The 23,318-nt window shown below is 41.7% G+C and overlaps 1 protein-coding gene across 1 annotated transcript in view; it reads right to left on the bottom strand.

The window, feature by feature from the left end:
• lsamp (limbic system associated membrane protein) overlaps positions 1–23,318 on the bottom strand; it is a 488,839-nt gene that overhangs the window by 17,189 nt on the left and 448,332 nt on the right. Inside the window, exons 5-6 of the mRNA XM_073487369.1 lie at positions 22,008–22,133; positions 249–377 (exon numbers count right to left, since the gene is read on the bottom strand). Of these exons, the coding sequence (XP_073343470.1) occupies positions 249–377; positions 22,008–22,133 (255 nt within the window). The remainder of the gene's footprint in view (positions 1–248; positions 378–22,007; positions 22,134–23,318) is intronic.

Raw genomic sequence — 23,318 nt, 5'->3', positions numbered from 1 at the left:
ATCGTTCTCTCTTCCTGGATTCATCTTGAAGAGAATGAAGTGCACTCACAGAACGTTTGAGTTCTAGCTATCACCGCCTGTCACACTAGATCCTACATGTCTCTACTCTTAACTCTAATCTTGACTTTAGTATGCTTTTATGCATTGAGAGTATCATCTCGTGGGACATCTGACATGAAACGTGGTGAGAACAGTGATGAGCATCGAGCTTGGAACATGACGAGCGCTGCAGTGTGTCGTTTACTCACAGTTGACAACCACGTTGACGTATTTGACATCAGACTTGACATCGTTGCTGGCTTTGCATTCGTAACGACCCGCTTGGTTTCGCATGATACCTATAATGTCCAGGTACTCTTCTCCATCCAACGGGTCTGCTGCAGAGAGATAGAAGGAGTGACAGAGAGGAGAAGGAGTGATTGAGGCAGGCATAGAGGAGAGGAACAAAGAGAGGGACAAAAGGAAAGAGAAAAAGAAGAAAACATTAATACTGGAGCTCTGTTCCAGAGAGTTACAATCACAGTTACAGCGACTCTAAACCAGAATAATCTACTGGTCATCAGTGTGAATGGAAGAGAAACTGAATCAAATATTTTGCTAGATGATCATGTTGAACATCAACAGATTGCAGATGTGGTATTTTTAAAGAAACACATCAACATTTTGACATTCACTTATTGGCTTCCTTGTCGAGAGCCAGAGAGATGATTGAGACCAGCTGGTTGGCTTAGCTTAGCATAAAGACTGGAAACGGGGAAGCAGCTAGCCCGGCTTCGTCCAAAAGTAAAAAAATAAAAATATAATTAATAAAGGCTTGTCTATCAGTGACTAAAGCTCAATAATTAACATGTTATATCTTGTTTGTGTTATCCATACAAAAACGTGTAAAGGCAGCAAGTTGTGTTTGAGCAACAAAGTGTGTAATAGAACCCCAGTCGACCATGTAGTGTCACGTTTTGCCTCACCCAGGTGTGACATTAACACCGACACATTCCACGGTCAAGTGAGCAATAACAAATATAAAAAGTCAGGTCTAACTTTCAAAATAAAGGCACCAAAACATCTCACATAGGTTTATGTTTAGCAAAAAATGGCTGGGCTTAAGATAACTACTTCCTTTAAAGAATCAACATTGATTATTGACTTCATATGGGGCTAAAACCCATCTCCCCAGTTTAAATCCTGTGTTGGACCCATACATCCACCCTGACCTCCTTGATGCACTCACTTTCTTGCTCTATATACTACGTTCATCCTCCCCCCTCTGGTACTCGGTAGATGGTGGGTGTGTTATACGCTTTGGCGAGAGACAAGGCTGGGTTTAAGGAGTGTGGGGCTTTGTTTGCTGGACTATTTCTTGGCCAAGCACAGTGACTTCCTGCAGTCTCCCAGGTTGCCTCACAGTCATGACAAGACTCAAGGAGGCCACTGCTTAAGACAAAGAAATAGTTGGTTTGGTCACCATTTTATAATCTAATCGTCACACTGTTTACATGTTCTGTATACACTAAGTTCTATTGCAAATGGGTTCACAGGTACCTGTGGATGTTTTATATTTTGTCTGATATCTTGCTACTACTACTCCTTCGACTACTACAACTACTTTAGCATCTAATATTTCATCTTTACTGTATTTTTTACAGTTGAAACATGAAATAAATAATAGAAAATAGAATTTTTCAGCATTGTCATGATACATGAGTAATTCTGGCCTCCCGTGAGAGTACTGCTATTATTTGGCCACCCACGTCAGCTTGGCAAGACCGCCATTGGCGCAGAAGACACGAAAGCACTTTATTACGGAGGAAGCAAAATGGCCAAACTGATTAAGAATTAAGATTCACTCAAAACTTTCAGGGACATACTGTTTATAAACTAGTGTATGTTTAGGTACTAAAGGGAATGTGATCTCTTTCCAACACTACAGATATCAGATATAGATCTTTAAAGATGTCAGTATGCTCAAAAACATTTGTTTAAATACTTAAATCGAATTAAATTAAATTGTTCAACTATGAAGTGTTTAGAGTTTCTCTGAGCCACCACAGTCGAAAGTGGGGTGAAAAGCCTGCTGTGATGAAAGGCGGGGTGATAAGATGGGAAGGCATTCTTGGTGTTGCAGAAACAATAAACAAAAAGTGTGAAAAAAAAAAAAAAAAAAGATGTTCCAACACTTTCTTTTTCATCCCCGCCCACCTGGCCAGTTGCCGTGTGAAGAGGGTGTGATTGGGGTTTTGGAAAGTCGCAAAAATCGACATCAGAAAGGTGTGGGTGGAGGGGGTTTCATATGCTGCTCGACCACCTGACAAACACTTTGATCGAAGCATACTGACACAGCCGAGACTTGCTTTTGATGAAGGGCTAAATAAATAAGGCGGCAGTTTGAACTATAGCCTGCTACCATGCTCATAAACCACAACAGAGGTGATTCCAATTCACAGTCAGGTCGTGTTGAAAAACCCAAATGATTTAGATTGACTCCTCAATTGAAAGTGCATTTAATATTCAAGCAGTTGTTAAGCAGGCTTTCATTAGATGTTTGTCTGGAGAGGAATAATATCTGCAAATGCCAGGCAAACCATCTGAACAGAGTGCAAGAAAACCACAGAGAATCAGACAGATATCTGACTAATTATTTAATGAGCAATGCAGCTAATTAGCCATATAAAGAACACTGTGTCTCAGTGTCTCATTAGGAAAGATGCTACGTTTTATTAAATATCTGTTGGTGGGTCGGAAGAAGGTTTTGATTTGCCACCCTATTAATTGCACTTCATCTTTTGTCACATCTGAAAACAGCGGTGTGAAGACCTTTAAATATCTTCATTTGAGAAATCAACGGATTTATCTGGGGGAAGCGTGCCTGACACCGCAATTAATTCTATGTGATAATTAATGCTGCAGTATGTGCTAACAGCCTGTGTTTGCACATTATACAAAGGCGTCTACATTTGACTAGAACTTCCAGTCTACATACATTTCAACCCGATGGAAAAGAAAATGATTGGATATTGCAATAACTTAATAAGGAATCATCTGCTTGTTGTCTGGATACATCTTTAAAAAAGGGACAATTATCTGCACCGAATAAGGAAGCGAGTCTCCTAGGACCCGATAAATGTAATAACTACAATAAAATCGACTGATACCTCCCCTAATCTGAGAAAATAAGCAGTGATGGAATCGCGGCACTGGAAATAAATTGCACAGAGGAGATTCTCTGGGGTGAATGGGGAAAACGCACTGTTTGTAACAACAGTAAATGTCAGCAGTCACAACTGCGGGCGAGCTCATGCTCACGTTACGAGCGAGGGGCTGCAGGCTCTGTGAGGACGAGGCACCGCGGCCTGAGCAATGAACCAGCAACTACAGGGACTGTTATATGGGAGGTTAGTTGAAAAACAGCTGTTCTGCTTTGCTGAACACACATAAATGCTTTGCCATTTCATGCCATGACGCTCACAAAAAACAACAGGTAACAACACCCCAAAAACATCAGTCTGACTTTTATACATGCCTCAAGCTCAAACGCCAAATATCCACGAAAACAGAGAGGAAAATAGAAGTACGACTCTGGTCTCAGTGTGAAACAGAAAGAGAAAAACAACAAAACGATCCAAATCAAGTGCATGATGGAGATGGAGGTCAGCTGATTGTGTTATTTCACATTGATTGAAAGATCACTGGGATCATGATCAAAGTCTAAACCAGATCATATTCAGCCCTCCCTGGACGAACTGCCAGAGTAACGTGATTGGAGAGGTATGATTGAAAATCTGTTGCCATGGAAATTCTATTGAAGCTCAATCTCTTCTTCGGTGCTGGATAAAGAGAGAGAGAAAACCAGGTGACTGCTAAGATCAAAGAAGCGAGAGGAGAGGAGAGAATCCAAATGAGAGATGAGACCAAGCGGCTCGACTAGCTTTTTTAAGCGCGGCAATTAACTGTCAGTAATCTCACCTGGTGTGTAAGGACAGCAGCTCAATCATGACGGATGAATGGGACGCGATGTATTGTCTGAAGAAACAATTAATTTCAATATAACATTTCACGTGTCTTTGTCCGTGTCCACGAGGGAATACCGCTTCCTGCACATCAGCTGTGTGCTTCACATGTTATCTGTTTAATGAAGCATAATGAAGATAGATTGGTTAATCTTGTCGCGAGGGAATTAATCACAGTGTGTGTACAGTATGCTGCGTGTGCCTGTGTGCGGAGAAGTGATGTCTCTATGGTGAATATGGAGTGAGCATGCATGAGATGGGGTGAAGACACATTTCCATGACGGCTTTCAGGGGCCACTAAGAGCTGTGACCGTGTGTGCACATTAGAGAAGCCTTGTGAATCCCAGCATCACACTTCATCCTCACATTTCTATGATGAAAAAAGTGGCTGAGAGAGGAAAATAGTTTATTAAATAAAGCGAAGGACAAGCAGTGAGCATCTTGTTCTTACATACTTGCCTTTTTCTCTATTTCTTCCACACCATGATATCAACATGCTAACTTGCTCAGAATGACAACACCCACATGCCGATGTTTAGCAGGTATAATGTGTGCCATCTAATGTAGCGTGCTGAAATGCATACATTTCCTAATTAGCAGCAAACACAAAGCAGAGCTGAGGCTAATATCCTTCATTATGAGGGTAGGGCCTATTTGGTCACAGAATTTTGATTTGATGATGGCGCTACATGAAGAGTCAGGGGATCACCAAAGCCATTAGGATTCATCCTTGTAGCATGGCTACAAATTAGCCTTAGCAAGATAGAAGATAGAGTATTACATGAGTGGAAATCTTATCATTACTAAATAATGTTAAAATATAATCATGACATTTGAAAGTGTCATTCTGCTCACTAATAACAGCTATATACAGAGCACTGGTAAAAATACTTTTATTTTGCATTTGTTTCTAATGTAGTACTATTTTCTTTGATCACAAATGATGATATCAACTTAACAGTTTGATTGAGAAGTTGAATCTTGAAAAAATGTCCATACATTTCAGAATATCTTAGTATTTGGTATGTCCTCCTTTTGCTTTAATGACAGCTTGCACTCGAGCTGGCATGGACTCCAAAAGTTGGTGCAAACCCGATGACTCACGTTATCCCATCATAATGTGACAGTGCTCAGGGATAACATGAGTCATCAGGTTTTGCACAAACTTTCGACTGTTCTTCCAAGTCAGAGAATTAACATTAATTAGCTATAGATCAAATCACTGTTGCGCCAACAACAACAGTCATTTCTGGGACGACAACTGATGGATGGATGGATGGATGGAAAGATAGATAGATAGATAGACATTCCTGCCTTTGAAACTCTGCTGTTACTCAAGGCTCTTTCTGGCAGTGCCAAACAAAATAAAATATGCAGGTCAGAGTTTGAATACCTGCCAAACAGCACTGCATTTGTTGCATGTCTTTATCTATAACTTTTCTCCTTGTACTCTTGGAGTGGGGGGCACACGAGTGTCAGTAGCCTTGAGCTACTCCAACAATAGAATTCACAATGAGGAGCACAGAGGGAATATGTGGCACAATGCATTGTCTATTTTATACTCTGAGAGACTAACATTGGAGTGGAAACTTGTGGTCGCAGAAAGTTTCTTTGACGCCGCTGAACTGTGGAGTTTCAGCAGATAAAGCACCACCTGACAAGGATACAGTACGAACTGAAATCCATCTTTCTCTGAAATATAAATGCTCTACTGTGTGTCATCTCTTGGATGCAGCTATAATTATGTAATGAAAATGCTGAGTGTCATAAGCTGTCCCAATTTTGCGCTTGTAATATTTTTTTCAAGCGGTATCCCGTTTTATGGGCCACATATCTAATTTTAGAGTGAAACTAAAACATGATTATCAGAGAGAACTGTATACCTAGCCTGGGAAAATTCTAAACTAAATTACCTTTGTTGAGCTGCTTGGTGCTTGGAAAACATTTCCTTTTTCTTTCTTTTTTTTTTTTTTTTTTATGAAGGCATTGTTTTAGAAGCTGTTGAAAAGCAATAACTGTGATGTAGGAGTTTGAAATACTGTGTGTATAAGTCCCACAGAGCCAGAGATACATGGGAAAACCACTCTGCTCCGAAAGGATACCGTAAATGGACATCATGTTATAATTGAGAATTTCAGGAAACATCTCAGAATAATCAAATTATGCATATAACAAGTGTTACAGCTGCCAAAATGAAGCACTTCAGTCAGCTCGTCTCCCTGGCCATTAGAGCAGTGATACATATTGAACATATTTAACACCTCAGATTGTTTCTCTTTCCTATGCATGCTGGTGCTAACCGTGCTGGAAAGACAGCGCATATAATTGCTGTCTTTTTCCACACATTATACTGTTGAAAGCCCCGCAGCCTTGGGGATATGCAACAGCAGGCTTTTGTGAGTGAGTTCGGAAGAGTTGAGGGGCCTGGAAGAAGCACACTTCTACAAATGCCTGCTGGATGCTGATTTGCATAGCACTGGCAACTTTCAGTTTCTGTGAACAGCTACAAGTTTTCCATGTCAATTAAAGCGCTCTGTAGGTGTGAGGGGACAGCAGTGGGATGGGAGCACCAACGCACTTTCTGCAGGTCCACGCATGCACACGTGACCCCCCACCCCCCAAAGCAAGAGAGGGGACCAGATAGGAGGGGGAGAGGGAGGAGGCGGAGGGGTGAGGGATGTGAATCACAAACCAGCAACTTCAGCTGGCAACTGGATGGTGCTCATTTGCATATCCTCATGCATCATTCATCAGCATCACTTTACCACAGTGCGAAACATTACATTTATTTTGCAAATGCTAATTTATGTTAAGCAGCTGATTTGAGAAACTTCAGAGTTGAGGAGCATGAAAGACCTCGCGACATTTATTTTCTATTGTCTGCATGAGCGTGACAGTGTGTGTGCTAGTGTCTGTGTACATGCATGTACCCATCCGTCCCCAGTGGACCTTCAACTCTGTGTGTTTGAACTTGTGTGCGTTTTTGTTTGGACAATTGGTCCTCAAAGAGCCACAAGGCGTCTGTCTTCCTGTCAGGCGTCGGTGTGATTTAAATGATGGGTCAGCACACATTGCTGGAGATAATCAAAAAATGAATGCTCAGAAGCTAAATGAATGTTAAGCTGACTTATGACTCTATTGACAGTGTGTTGCCAAAAGCAAACATGCCATGCAATGCAAATATCCACAGGACTCAATACTGCTATCTTAAAGGAATGCAGCACTCAAAGTTCAAATGCATGTGAACTCACAGTCGCAAGTAGCAGTGTGTTTCATTTGTTCACCTGTCACTATAACTCCCAGGGAAACATCGGATGACTTGTAAGGAAAGAGAGCGAGGAAAGAAAGTCGGCGAAGATGGCTAAATGTGCATGAGACTCAATCCCATTTCCAATCTTCACCTCTACCCATTTTTTTTAGAGTGCCTTCTTGCCCTTCAGAACAGAGTTACAAGGCGCAGTAGTTGAAATCTCCCCCTATGAAACGGAACAACCCTTCAAGATCTGCAAAAATTGTCAGAAGTTGTCGTCAGTGTTTACAGATGATGCCGGACATTTCTCTCTTGTGTTACAGGCTGCGATGCTGAGCTGCTGCTGCTCGCTTGCGTGTTTGTGTCCACGTAGGCAGTGTTGCTGCTGCAGCATGGCTCCTGCCTGCCCTATCTGTTTACATGGAGTTTGCCTTTGATAATTATCAATAAAGATGATGACGTGATTTTCCTTTACCACTGTTGAAAGAGCAAGAAAGCGGGAGGGGGAATGAGAGGGAGGAAAAAACTGCCCTTGACCTGTTGTGTGTATTCTCTTCATGTCTGTGACATATTCTCCACATACAGACATTAAAACCGCAGTGAAACGCTGGTATGATGTCGATTTGACTGTCTACAGGTCAGGTCTATTTTTGACGAGAACCGCGCTTGAGTTACGGTAAAAAGACTCTGGAGAGACACCAAATCTCTAGATGGCGCACCGCTGCAGCCTCGCTTTACATGCGTGAGAAGCACGACTCACACCGGCAGTGCGGCTGCCCCAACCTGCTAACATGGACCCCGAAATGAAAAGCAAGACGTTACGCCACGCAGTGACAATCCTGCCATTATAAATAAAAAAAGATAAAAAAAGAACACTGCAACACTAGCAACCTGTGCTCCTATCCTGCAAGTCTACACTGATATTAGAAGAGCGGTACCAACTGCAGCAACTTCACTGCCAACTAACCCTAACCCTTAGGCGTGAACCTGCAAACAGGGTTACGTGATAGGGGCGATGGGTGCATTGGGATTGGGCCTAAAACTTTCAAACATGACATTAAACATTTGTGAAGATTTATGTCATGTAGATAGATTTTCATCAGCAATGGTGGTTGCTTAACAATGAAGACAACAACTCCCATGATCCGACCACTGATGTATTTTGTTTTGTTTTGACTGAGAGAGCCCTATGAGCAGATATTACATAACATGCCTTTAAATGATAATTATCATTTTACAGCAATAAAAATACAACAAACATTTCTCCTCTCTGGTTTTTTAGGATAAATCACTTGCAACCTGAAATATCTTAATTCCTTCGAAAGGAAAGCACCATAAATATCCTTGTGGGACTCTTCTTGTTAATGTGCTGCGTTTTTTATTGCCTGAATTCTAATGTCATTTTACACTTGGCAGCAATTCTGTACGTCGGAGAAGAAATCCTACATGAACAATATCTTTTCAGCGGGCCGAGGACAAAAGGAGAACTTCCACTTCTGTTCACAAGCCATTTGCTGCCACTGCTGCTGGCGGTGCAGAAATAACACAGGTGTTGGAGCCAAAAACACGACGGCTGTTTATTTGCCGCTTCTTGAGCCGAAGAAATGATACGCACAGCGGAGCGGTGCGGCAGTCTGTTTTCCTGAACGCTGTCATTCCTCTCTCTATCTCATTTTACCACTCTCTCCGTCTTCTTCTCATGCCTTTGTTGTTTTTTTCGAGGAAGCTTCGGTGTGGTTCCTCCCGGTGTGGCCGCGCATTGTATGGCGCTGTATGCTGTTTGGTTGCTTGTCCTATTCAAGTCTGAGGCTTTAAAAAGAGATTAATTGTTGATAAAACAGAATAGGGTTTTGTGATTGAATTCCCATGAAGGGTAGTCAGGTTGTCTGCTTTCTCCTATACTCAGCTGATAAACGGATCGAGCCTATTGTTGTGGGATGACTTCTCATTACTGTCTGGACAGATTCAATGGGCCTGTGTTTGCCATGGGAGAAAAGGGTATGTGTTAAGCAAAGAGAGCAAGGTCAGGCACGGAGTATCATGCTCATCCCTCTATCACTGTTTTCATCTGCTCTCTCTCCTTTCCTGTCTCCATCATGCACACACAGCTGCATGAAAAGACACACACACACACACACACACCTGCATCATTCATGCACCCACACTACGTCACATCAGGAGTGAGATAAACTCAGGGTTACATTGAGTCTCTGCATGTAAGGCTAAAGGTTTAGCTTCAGGGATAGATGTCGTCAGGAGGTGTACATAAAGATAGAGGCACAAGGATGTGTGTGTATATGTGTGTGTGTGTTTGTGCGTGATGAGATTTGTTGCCAGTAGGCCAAGGCCTTGTCACTCACCGCTCCACACGACCATGACTATCAATTCTATTTAGTTACTAAACGTAGCACCTGCATAATCGCCTGTAAATCACTTCCCCCTTGCAAAAAGACGTCTCCATCACTTTGAGCCGTAACTGACAGATGACATCGCTCCATGTCACACACACTGTGGTACTATATCATGAGAGCTTTACTAGAATTAATTCTAATATTTTTTTTACAAAAGGGTGAAAATGGTATGACAGTTAAGTCATAATTTTACAAGGCAAAAAGTCATAATATCATGACAATCGTATTTTAATATTTTGACAGAAGTCACATAATACAATAGTCAAAACATTTTCTAGTTAATACTAGTCTGACTGCCGCTGGGTGCCTTCTTCAGGCGGCATTTTACTTTAATTCTGCAATCTGTGCTTTAATGTTTTCAAAATCCCAAATTTGTCGCCACAGGCAACAACAACAACCTTCAAGCTAGCGCTCTACATGCTGAAAATGGCACGTTTCCCAGACTCTAACCTGCTCGCTCACAATACAAACCTGCACAAACTAGCAGCTGTTACCTTTGTTTTTGCAGGAAATTCTATTTTGCAGGGGCACCATCGCTGCATCCTGAGTTTAGTGCCGCCCATTGCGATGGGTTGTTTGTGGCCAACAAACAAGCCAGTGGCCGACACAGAATGAGAATTGATGCAGCAGACCTTTTTCTTTATTCTCAAAACATTGCAACTCCTTTTAATTATTTTAACTTCATTCTCCAACTATCAGATTTGTTTCCCCCCCCAACTATGGTCAATATCCTAATTAGCAAAGGTTACACTGCCCACACACGGATGGGAAAAATCGATGGAAATCATGTCTTAAGCTAACTTTATTGGCAATTAGCAATTGGCAAAAATGTTACTTTCCCTCATCCTCTACCAACAAGTTTTATAATCTCTTGTTCTCTGCTCTGCTTAGGCTACAGGGTGAAATGACTCTTCCAGAGACCTACAGGCTGCAGTGTGATTGTTGTTAACAGTGATTATCGCTATGCAGACTCAAATAGCGTTGCTGCATCAGGAGCATCAGTCAAGATTCATCACTGGAGGGATGAATACCATTCTTTAAAAAGATATTCAATAATTTGTGGAAGAGAGCACCATCTAACACCTCACTCCCACGGAAGGTCACTTAGGTTGAGTTCTGGTGAATGCAAAGGCAACAGCATATCATTCAAATTATTCTTTTTTTTTTTACGCACCAAACCACTCAGTGCCACTCATGCCCTGTTAGGAAGCATTTGTTACATTTCTCCACTTATTTATTTGGGTTTTCCTACAGTTTGTCTGGGATTTGAACATGGGAGCTGCCCAATATGACAACATTTTTCATCACTGTCTACTGGAGCAATAGGGGGCTTTGCTCAAAGGCATGTCAAGAAAAGGTGAAGAAGGCAAAACAGAGAGAAGACAATGTGTCTCCATTCTCCTCCCCTGCTGGCTTTGAGCTGGGGATTCAAACCAGAAACCTTCAAATCACAACTTCGCCTCTCCTTCAGGCCACTGCCTCCCCGAGGGGCTGTGTGACTCGGGGCTCTTGAAAAAGTGCTTATGGCCTGGAAAAAAAAGTGCTGACTTTCCGTACAGCCGTGAATTTAAACAAGTGTGAGCTCCAGTGTTGAGCCGGCCCAGCGGTGACTATACACCTAATGAGGCTGGGCAGACACAGGGCAAGCTGTGCTCGTGATGTTCTGTGCACCGTGTGACAGCAGACTGATTCCAGACCAGCTGCTGATGGTGCCGATTGTAAACAAACAAGTGAACAGTGACAGTCAGCAGATCTCAGACCTGCTGAGAGACGGCTGAACAGCTGTCTTTCCTTGCTTCCCAAAGGTCTTGTGTTGGTACTGATTGTGCACACATGTATGCGCATGTGCACACACACACACACACACACACACAGTTGCACACAGCTGGAGACATGAAGCGGGAGGTTTGACCTGGGTTGCTCTGACAAGAACCTGTCACCACCTCACACTTCACTCCCACAATCAGCAGGCTTGTCAGCAACTCTCTGTCACTGACAGCTTGGCTCACAATGAAGTGTGTGTGTGGTGTGTGTGTGTGTGTGTGTTTGTGTGTCTCCTGCCTAATCTACTCACCCGCTCCTACTACACGGGAGTTACACTACTGAGGCACCTATGTATCTCCACTCTTGCCTGCTTCACTCTCTCCGGAGAGTCAGAGACATGTGTGTGGGTGTGTGTGTTGTGCTGAGCTCTCTAGCACCATGTCTCTCCCCAGACAGTGAGATGAGGTGCAGAGAGGACAATTGAAGTGACTGTCATACTCTGCCGAAGGAAGAGATGGGAGGATGATGGAAAGAGGAGGAGACAATGAGAGTGAAAATGAGAGAGAGGAAGACGGAGTGACAGCTGAAGATGGATAGACAAAGAGTCACAGGGGGGGACAGGGAGAGAGCTTTCCAGACAAGGTGACAGTCCTGGGGAGACTTTCCTGAGCCCGGTCTTGGAGCGTGGCCGACACTGCCGAAGCCGGCGTAGGAGGGGTGTCAAGGGCACTCAGCATCAAACCTCTAAAAGGCTGCTCGGCCAAGCACTGTTATAAAAGGGTTATGGCTTCAATATTCAGCCGGATCATATAGCGTAGGAGCATGGGCTGCGGTCCAAATCAATTCATTTGGACAGATGTCTTTGTTGCAATGAAACTGTTGTAGTAGATTCATAGCGTACCATTTACAGTTAGCTGATGCTATTATCCAGAACACCTTAAGGGTTCAGTGTGTTGCTCAAGGACACAGTGACAGTAAACATGAGTGCTGATGGACAGATAATTGGTGCTGGGGAACTTAAACCATTGATATTTTGGTTACAGGACACTACTCGCAGCCATTCGCCCATTCAGCCGCAAGGGTGCAGCATCGTAAAGAAGTCAAGGCTTCTTTATGACTTGAATTTAAATCACCAGTTTCTTTATACTTTCAGTGCAAGCTCCCCAGATGTCCAGATGTGTGTCTTCGCTTGAGTGGGTCCGAGGTTCACTGTGGTTGTCCTCCCTGCAGTGCTGAATGACTGACAAACTCTATTACACCAGAGAGGTGAGAGGATCTCGGATGCATAATTGAACATTAATTAACTACTGGAGTTACTATAACTAATGATAAGAATGATTGCACATCTAATGAAACTAGCTATTTGCATACTAAAACACAGTTCTGTTCTTTCCCTCTCCATCTCCTGCCAGTCTCCCTTATCTTTTTTCTTTGCTTTTCTTTCCCTTCCTCCTTCCCCGAGGACAGCATTACTTCACCAGTTTCTTCTCTTTCCAGCTCTGCGTGGGTCCTCCTCGTGTCATGGGACACCGGAGGCAGCCGGAGGGCGTGTATTTTTCATACTTGTCTGACCTTTATTTTGGTGGTCTGAGAGGCATGCAGTGAAGGATTCCTTGCTTGACCAGCGGCTCCATTTCCCCCCTTATCGTGCTCAATGGGGTGCCGCCATTCTCCCGGCCTCCCACCAACTCGAGCTCCAGTCTATCACCTTTAGCTAAAAGTCTTGGGGACTTTAAAAAAATAAAGAGGAACAGACTCATGCTGGGAACCAGCCAGCTAAAGAGATCAACACCAACATGCTTGCAGATCAATGCATAGGCATGTTGCACTTTACCTGGAGGCATTACAAACATTACCATACCTCACATGCGCAATCATGCTCTCTCTCTCTCTCTCTCTCACACACACACACACACACACACACACACACACACACACACACACACACACACACACACACACACAAACACACACAGTACTTCTCCTCACTCCTCTGTTTTATCTTGTTTCCGCCATCCCGTCCCGCTGAATATGCCTTCACCTCTGCTCTCCCCCCCGTTCCTCCGTGCTCTATTGATCATTCGCCTCACAAGTCGGAGCATGAGTTATTCAGTCAATATTCACAGCAGTGCCCACGCAGCGGCTGAACAAAAAGTGTTTGGATAAAAAGTACAAGACAAGAACTACACGGTAGCGTGCTACCATTAGCATGCCTGTCGCCTCGGACAGGTGAAAAAGATGTCACAATGCTTCTGCGCACATGAAGACCGGACACGTGCACGTGATACGAGTGCACATAGTAGTATTTGCAAGCGGGAAAACACACTTGCAAAGAGGCACAACAAGCTCGACCCTCTCTACATGCTCACAACTGATAAACACGCACGCTCGTCGAGTTGACTTTTGAGACTCTGGAGGCGGGGACTGAACACAGTGGCTGATGTCTCCACTCCTTCGATTGGTCCATTTCAATACTCACCGTGACCAGATTCAGGCAGTTGCCTAATAGAGTTACCATTTTCATGGGGCCATCATTTGCAGAACCTAACCTTTCAGATTCTATTTTGATATTGTTTGAATAGGTATTGATTTCTGGCTGCTGAAAGTGACCAACCACAGGAGGGGAGACAGCAGCCATGCACATGTGCCTGGTTTTTATATGCACAGGTTTTCAGACTAATTAAACGCCTTTGAGCTTGATATTATCAAACAGAATGGAGCTGATATCAGTCGATATTTCCACTCTTAAAGATGATGCATACAGTGCAGTGAAAGCATAAAATGCAACACTTTGCTGATAAATCACACTCGTGATGGGACTCGAGGTAAAAGCCATTAATGCTTATTGATTGTAAAATCGAAGTCAAAGACAAGGACATGAGGTAGACGACTTTTAGGGCTTAGATAAAACTGTCCTCTGAATGAAATGACAAAATACATCATGTGGAACTGCCCTCACAATCAAGAAATATAGTGTTTCCTGATCTGATGCCTTTAATGGTGGGATGACATTATATATCTGTGCATGCCAACTGTTGAGGGACCTCATGGTTACAGTAATAAACACTTGGTAAACGCTAAGTTTAGGGAATGATCACAGTCTTGGTTAAAAGAAACTGATGTTGAAGGGAAACGTTGGCCTCTTGTGTTAAAGTTTGATGATTTTTTACCCATCCACCCCAACCTGTGTTTGGTCAGTCACTTGACTTCCTCATCTGCTCCCGTCATAATCCCTTTGTCACTTTGAAAACACGTGTTGTTTTTGGGAACTTCCTGCAACAACTGTCGTTTTTCTCACAAAGAGTTTATAAAAGAAAGGGTTGATAACAACACTCAGTTCCATACAGGCTATTACTTTCTGATTGTGGTAACTGTGACACTTTGCTCGTTATTTGCTTTGCAAGGCAAGCCAAACAACAAATAAAACCCTTTGGGTGAACTGGTGCATGTACAACTTTAATGAGCACCTTGTTTGCTCAGCCCACAAAAAGTCTACATCCTTACTCATAATGAAGCATCTCCTGCCTCATTGTCATCTTAGATCATGCTCAAAGGGTTGTAATATTTACCAAGCCACAGTGTTCCTTATTTCATCTGATGGCTCTGCGTAATCTCGACACAGCAGGTCCAGAAATCTCTGCCTCAGACCCGCTCTAGCAATGTATTATGAGACCTCGGGAAAATTCATTCAATTCAGTCCCCGAATCCCTTAATTAGAATTGTAGCTTGGTGATGTGCAAGCAATAACCTGCCTGACTTGTTGTTTCAATGACAAACACAGAAAGTGTCTTTGATGGAGTCTAATTATGTATATATACACACAGCCCCAGCCCCGAGAATACTCCTTCTATTTATCACTCAATCTTCCCAGCATACCATTTTGTCATTAAGAAAACCTAACACGTCAGTTATAATCTAATTAGCTCAGTGATAACCGAGCGAGGGAGGCAACAATAACAGAGAAATAAGATTGTTGCGGAGAAAGAGCAGTTTCAGCTGGGATGCCCCCGTAGAAACAGATGACAGCCATAATCAATGTGGACACCCTGAGAATCCCTCCTATTAACTATCTCATAAACAAATCCTCGGATGGAATACCAATTTAGGCAGTCGGCGGAACACACGACTCCAGCATCGGAGGCGTCATTTGTCACTAAGGTTATATGAATTGTATAAGATTGCTTCGGCTTTTACTGAGCCCCTGAGAAAAGAAGTTTTTATAGACAAAACTTTACAACAGGCACATTCCAGTCTGCAGTTTGACGACTTTGTAGGTTGTCATAGTCAGTTTGGTTTGTTGTAGTCCAGAGTTTTACAGTTTTGTCGAGTTGATTGAAAGCAATTTCACATTTGAAAATAGAATTAAAGGTCACATTGGTAACATTGAAGAAGAACGAAGAGGGAAGATGGAATGGCCCATTGAGTGGCTGAATGTTATCAATAACACCTTTAAAAACCATGGTGTTAACTGGTGGGTTTAATATGCTTTGTAGCTTTTATAGTTAGAAATCTGCATATTTGTTTCATTGGGCCTGCTAACACTGTGGTTACACAGTAGTGATAAACTCGCAGATGTGCTTAAATCCGACTACGGCTGCAACTAATGATTCATTTCATTACTGATTAATCTGTCATTACCTGATTCATTGATTAGTCTTTAAAATGTTAGAAAATGTTGGAAATTGTCCAATTTTCTAAAGCTCTAGTCTGTCAGTTACTTAATTTGACGGTCTAAAGTTCCAAAATATTCACAGTATTAACATAAAACTAAGACAGCCAGAAAATATTCACACTTGAGAGACTGTAGGCAGAGGATTTTGATATTTCTTCTCAAAAAACAACTCAAAAAGAATTAATCAATTATCAAAACAGACCCAAATTAATTTTTGTCAATCAATCAGCTAACATTTGCAGGTCTGAATTTGAGCAACTGGATATTGACAAGGTAAAAAAATCATCAAAATAGAGTGAATATGGCCAAATAATAACATGGGAGATATTATTATTAGGCCTTCCTTCATGTAAAACTCTTAGGTTTGCTCTACTTCACACCTAATGGCCACAAAGACGGATGGGAGATGGGCACTAAAGAAAAAAAGTGCTTGTTTTTTAGTGCTTTGTAAGACAAAGAAAACTTTAGCTGACCAACCACAACAAAGAGGATCTGGAGCGTTATGGCCCAGATTACAACAACAGCATCAACAACAACAGGATGGTTTGTCTTTAATGCATATTTGCAAGCTATATGCAGCCGGAACCGTTTGCTTAGTGGATGTGGCTCATCCTCTTTGAATAGTGCACATTTCCCCTGGGGTTCGCAAAATGAAATGATGTGTCAGCATATCTTTATGCTTCAAGCATGAAGGCAGAGTTTGTTCTTCTGTCAAGGCCATGCAAAATCGTTTTTCCTTATATCATTTCTTATTAAAAACCTGAAAACAATGCACTTTTGAGGAGGAGTTTCGGTGGAAAAGACAAACAGTGTACCTTTGTACCTTTCTGGTACATCATAATCTCTGGATGACTGTCATCATAAGTACAATTTGTACAGTTTTTATTATCTTTCATTTCATCCTGCTTTATACTCCTAGTCCACTACACTTTGTAAGTAAAATATTGTACTTTTTACTTAGATTTAGATTTGACAGATAAAACAGTGTAGAAAGGACAACACATTGTTAAAGATTCAACTAGAGTGGCACTCGATAGAGTGCATACCTCCGCCAAGGACCAACAGTCCCCTTTAATTCAATAAATCTTGTAATCCAATATCAAATAAAACTTCAAATAAAAATCTGCTAGATCCAGATTTTTATTAGGATCTGCGTCAAATTGTACTCACTCACAGATACCAGCCACCTAAATACTGATTTCTCTCATTAAGGTTCATGCACTATTGCCTGAGAAATTAACAAAAATTTACATGTTGATGCCATTTATTATTTTTAACAACTACAACAGTTGTTTTGATAATATGACAACACTTATCTATAGTTTTGTAGCATTTCACTGCACTTCGCTAACAACCTTTTATCCTTTTTCTCATTTTCTCATCTTTAACCTGACTCTTCATTAACGCACACTGCATGCCACCAATCGTGTGCACACAGGGGCAGATATTATACCACCAGGTTAAAAGCAGGCGTGGGAGGCTGATGGTCAACACTTCTGAAAAAGCTGTAGCTGTAGTGTTTTCTCTGTAATTTACACATTCAATTTAGCATCTGTTGCCATTTTAAAGATTGTGTGCGTTAGTATCTGTGTTTATTATGAGTTTGAGTGTCATGACAACTTGAGTGCGGACACTTGCTAATGAAGTGTTTTTTGCAGGTTCTCATGGTAATTACTGTGATGGTGAGTAAGAATTAGGTTTCAAGTAAGGACAGGTTTAACGTGTGGGCTAATAATGTAGTCACTGAAGCGTGTGAGTGTCATTGAATTTTCACACATTCACGAACGGCAACATGCGCACAATGTCATCAATCTGAATATGCATGTAAGTTATGCAAGGATGAGCTTCAGCCAGATTTTGGCAGTCAAGTATGAATCACACTTGAGTGACTTTCAGTGTTGTTACAAATTTGATGTGAAAGTTGTCTGCAGTGATTTCAGACTTGAGTTGCACTTCTGCACACTGCGATGTGTTTTGTTTTTAGAGTGGGCACCTACCATCAGTGTAATTAGCCGTTAGCGCTAACCTTGATCTTATGACAGTGCTGTTTCTTTTACTGACCAGTAAATCAAGTTTATTGTTGTTCAATGTGACGTTAATGTAGGAAGCTACGTTAAGAAAAGTTCATTCTTGCACTAAAAATATGTATGCTCCACTTTGCCTTTTGCTACCTTAAATGTATTCACATTCTGCATCCTCTTGATAATGTTCCCCATTGTCTGTAGGTGTCTGCTTCATTTCAAAAACATTTTGCATTGAAGAAATCGCAACAGGGGTTCCTTTCTACCTTATAAACTATAAAGAAATCATCAAAATGAAATGTGTGGAAACGTCATATTGTTAGGACGAACCATTATGGACGCTTGAGCTTGATCCTCATGCTGTGGAATTGGGACTTGACTCAGCTCTGAACAGAAGACACGAGTTCTGACTTGAACTGGCATTTTGTGACTCAAGAAACATGTGTAGTCCCAGCAAACAGTCGAGAGCCTCGCTAGCAGAGCGAAGCGGAGTTACCGCCCAGGCAGGCGAAGGCGTGAAGCAGTGAGACCACAGGCTGCCAGACATCATTATCTCTCTCGCAGCAGTCCCCCGCACGCTCTCAAACTGGGTTAGACTTATGGATTCTGGGCGGCAAAGACACCCGCAAAACAACAACAAAAATAACAACAGCGCCAGAGTTTGCAAATGGTGTGCAACCCCTCCTCCCCCCATCTCTGGAGCCACATGTGCCTGTGTAGACTTACAGGATCCCTTCCTGCCAGGATGCTGACAGGATTTTCCTTCTATCACAATGTTTCCGTTTCAACATTCACACTGCTCAGTAAAGGACAAATACCTATTGAAGGTGGTCTGCCCACTACCTACTCAACAAAACATAGACAGAGAGAATAAAAAGGAGAAAAGCTTCCTCGTAGAAGACATTGTACAGAACGTGCAGAGGCGTAGGCACTCAGGCCCTGTGCACTGCAGCTTGAAAAATCTCCTATTGGATAAAGCTTTTTCCTTCCCTCTGTATCTACATCTCCATCCATTTGATTGAAACAGCTGTTTAGACTTATAAAGGAGCTTCACCTGGAGTAACTTTGCCAGGCATCTGAACCTTGACGGCTCCTCCTCAGTTTTTGTTCAAGAAGAAAATGAGAGGGAGCTTTCAGATTTCAGCACAGCTCTGTAAAGCAGCCAGTCAGACCCATATGGCTCGCGGGATTAGTCTGAACAAATCACTCTCCTTTAATGCAAACAGACAAAAGAAGCAAACACACCCATCTGAGTTGCTCGGCTTCCAGGTGCACAGAACAGGTGTATTTGATGAGACGTGTCTGGAGTGCTGACAAACTGACACAGTAATTGATAAAGACACATAAATAGAATGGCGTTCAATCAGCCCGAGACTGTTATCAAACTGAGACGTTGTCATCTCGAGCATCTCTATCCATCACACGACAAGCTCTTCAGCAGCGGGAGATATTGTTCTTTTCTCTGAAATTGGAATTAAATCCCCCAAACAGTATCGCCAATATCTGACTGCACATATACAGACAGAGGTACCATCCTATGATCTGTTCATAATTTGATAGCATGTGCAAACATGGCTAACACAGAGAGATAACCTATACTATACAATATAAGGTACTCTCCTTATTGTTCAAACATGCCTTTGACATAAAGCTAGTAGCTGCATCTAAATCTGTATTTGCCACAGATATGTGTATTTTTTTATCTGCGTTCAGACTTTTCTGGAAGAGGACAAGACCGAAACAAGAACACATTTCCTTTCATTTTACTCCTCATATAAAGTGCTCAAAGCTAAATAGTATGTGATAGTAATAGGTAATGCAAGTAATAGTATTTAAGTAATAGTATGTACTGGAAATAATCCAATAATAAAGCATGATTTGAAGAAGAAGTGTTAAAAAGTGGGAAAATACAAGTGAGTTATATTGATACCTTCTTTAAAAAATAGAGGTTGTTATTATAATAGATGAAGTTAAAGTTGTTCTGAAGTGTCCATTATAACAAGTAAAAAACCTGTTCTGCTCAGTGGTACTGCATACAAAGAAGGCGATGGAGCTGTGGGAGGAGGTCCAGGCAGTCATTGAAGTGTCATTGAAGAAAAATCGAACATTTTTTTGACAAAAATCTGAAAAGTTTCGATCAATTTGCATGCACCTTTGAGACGTCCCCTGACTTCAGCTTGTCAGTTTCTGTCTACTTTCAAGTTGCAAATAGTGCCAGGCTTCAATATGCAATAGTGAAGTGAAAATAACAATATCTCTCAACCTTTATCCTGCACTGCTCAACAAATCTGATAAAGGCTGATGAAAAGTTACAGAGGACGATCCTGAGATGTTTATTCACCGCAGGCCTGTCTACACACCTGTGTTTATAGTCCTTTTGTTAACAGAAAAATACTTCCCACATCTATTTCAAGAGCCAGGTGCGTGGGAGAGGTGCATGTTTTTTTTCAGTCTAGATGTCTATTATATCTCCATATAATCGAGCTTTGACTCTAAAGACTTTAGATTTTCTATGTTAGGAATATCTACTAATGACCTGTGTGCATCTCTTGACGGTGTTTTTGGAAGGCTTGTAGGGAAGAATTTGACTTGTTATTTGCTATTTTGTATTTATTATGGATTTCCATATTTATCTGTTGTTTCTGTTTTTCACATTTATTGTTGTAAATGTCAGTTTAGCCTTTGGGACTTTCAGTGTTCACTTAACATGAATGAATCTATGAATGTGTACAATTTGGAGTACCTTTTTGCTTGTTACAATGTACAGTATTTCGCTTCTCTAGTTTCATGTAATTATATGGGATGTTTACTTTCACTGAGGATGTTGTTTGTTATTTGTCTATATTTGATGTGGATTGGTTGCAGGCCAATATTTAACATAGTTAAGATAGCAAACTGTGTCTCTGATGGAGGTCTAATACACAAATAAATGTATTTTTGCAAGTTAGACAGTGTGCCAGAGTTTGCTTGCAACTTCTATTGAAGAGTGTGCATACGAGTGTTTGTTAATGCATACGAGTCTCTTGCTGTCCTCGCTGTGTCCTTTTTTAACATGGCAGTAGGCTTACATTGAAATATCTGAAAACATTTGAGACATACGTGAAACACTGAGAAACATTGAGAAACATTGAGAAATGTGAGTTTAAGAAACGTGAGAAATTCTGCAATAACAGAATCTTCATTCAGATTTGATCAGCCCTGCCTAGTTTGACAGTGTCATCTGAGTTCAGTGAGCTCTGCTTTGCTGAAAACACAAAATGTAAGCCATCTGGTGACAAACTTTCTCATAATATAGCTAAACGCTACACTAAATATGTTTCTAAATGCATCTGCAGTGAGAAATAGGCTATGCAGTAAGAGAATCTTGATTCATATTTGATTAGCACTGCCTAATTTTACTATTTGATCTGAGCTGTGCAAGCAGTGTGTGATCAGAAGCCGCTTTCCAACTTGTTTTGCTCCGAGATGACGGTGCACAAGTGCGATATCTATTGGTAGTGAAAGTCGCTTCTTGAAGTTCCTGTTCTCACTGTACAGGGATAATTTGATACGAAAAAAAAAGACTGAACATGATGAAATCTAAAGCTAATTTATCCTCAGCGGACGCTGGATATCCTGCCACCACTTTAAAGAGTGCTTTCTGCTGATTGTGGCATTGTGATATTTGTGCCAACAGATAATACTGCAGAGACTCAAATGCTGTTCATATCTTTAACCTCCATAGCCCTTACATATCGCAAGTATGACAGATAATGTTCCAAGACTGATTTAGCTTCTTGGATCACTGAACAAAAAAAAACACCCTGGTATTCAGATGATGAAATCTGGCACACCATCGGCCAGACTGACACAAATGATGATAAGTACTGATTGGATGAATCTTACCTGAGGGGTTGAGCAGCCGCCAGGTGATTGCAGGGTCCGGCCTGCCACTGGCCAAACAACTGAGTGTCACATTACTGCCCTCATTCACTGTGATGTCTTCTGACACCTTGTAGATGTTGGGTGGAACTGGAGGCAGAAAAGAAATGACATCAAGGTTAATGCGACTGCTATTATTCATGAGCGCAAAGAGCAAAAGGGTGTTTTATCTCAGGCAAATCAAGATCAACGTTAACTAAAAAAGCACAAGTGTTAACAGTGTTTTTGTAAAGCACAATAGCTGAGACCTTCCGTGAAACACTCTAAACACTAGTCTACCATGCCAGCTGGTTTGCTCCCAAGACGTCCTTTGCCATCTCTTCATCGACACTCAACACAGGTTAAACGTAAAAGCAAGTTGACCTTGACTCTCTCAGTGAGAGGAAGAGTTTAGAAAAGCTTAGGAGAACCTTTCTCTCAGCACTCAGAGGTACTTACAGTAAACTTTCTCAACCCAGGATCCGAATAAGCAATTTAATCTCCTGCCCCGGGACCTGAGCTCATGAAAACAGATTGCTTCTCTTGTCATACGGGAACCCACCAGACGCTTGGCACCGATTCTGGCTTCAGAGTCACACTTTCAGAAAAGCAGGCTTTAATGTACGAACAAAAATGTAAAGGTGAAGTAAAGAATCTTTTTTTATGTGTGTGTTTGTATGTGACGCTGATGCTCAAAGCAACACGCAGCTATTTCATCTCGACGCAGCATTTTAATGATCATCCCGCCTCGCGATCACCATCTTCTCCTCGCTCCTACTGCTCTCACTCCCACACAAACAAACAGACACCTAGAGAGAGGGCGAGGGAGGGAGGAACCCGTACTGGGAAAAAAAAAAAAAGGAAAATCTGATGAATTAAGAAGGTACAGTCTGTTTTAAAGTGAGTCAGCAGCAAAGATGCAATCAATCACAAAGGGTGTAGAGGGCATACATCACTGTTTTCACAAACTGTGGTTGGGATAAAGTATCGTATATACAGATATGAGGCCAGAAATACAAATAATGATCAATGACTTTAGAATGTGATGAATGTTGGAGCAAGCTTAATGTGGACAAATGAAGAAAAGTCACTTTTTATTCCTAACCTGTGACAAATGGATTTAGTATTCTTATCTCAGGTATGTGTGTAAGTGTGTGTCTCAGGTCTACATTCCTTTGGGCTCAACGCACTTAAAGCCACGGTGTCTGGCAGAATGAGCGATCAGGTTTGACTGCAATCCCTCCCTGCATGTTGTTTTTGTCAATCCAAGCAACTCGTGAGACAAGTTTGTCCCGA

Source organism: Pagrus major, chromosome 2 (assembly GCF_040436345.1).
Source record: "Pagrus major chromosome 2, Pma_NU_1.0".
Classification (NCBI taxonomy): domain Eukaryota; kingdom Metazoa; phylum Chordata; class Actinopteri; order Spariformes; family Sparidae; genus Pagrus; species Pagrus major.
This window is presented reverse-complemented; position numbering and strand designations above follow the sequence as displayed.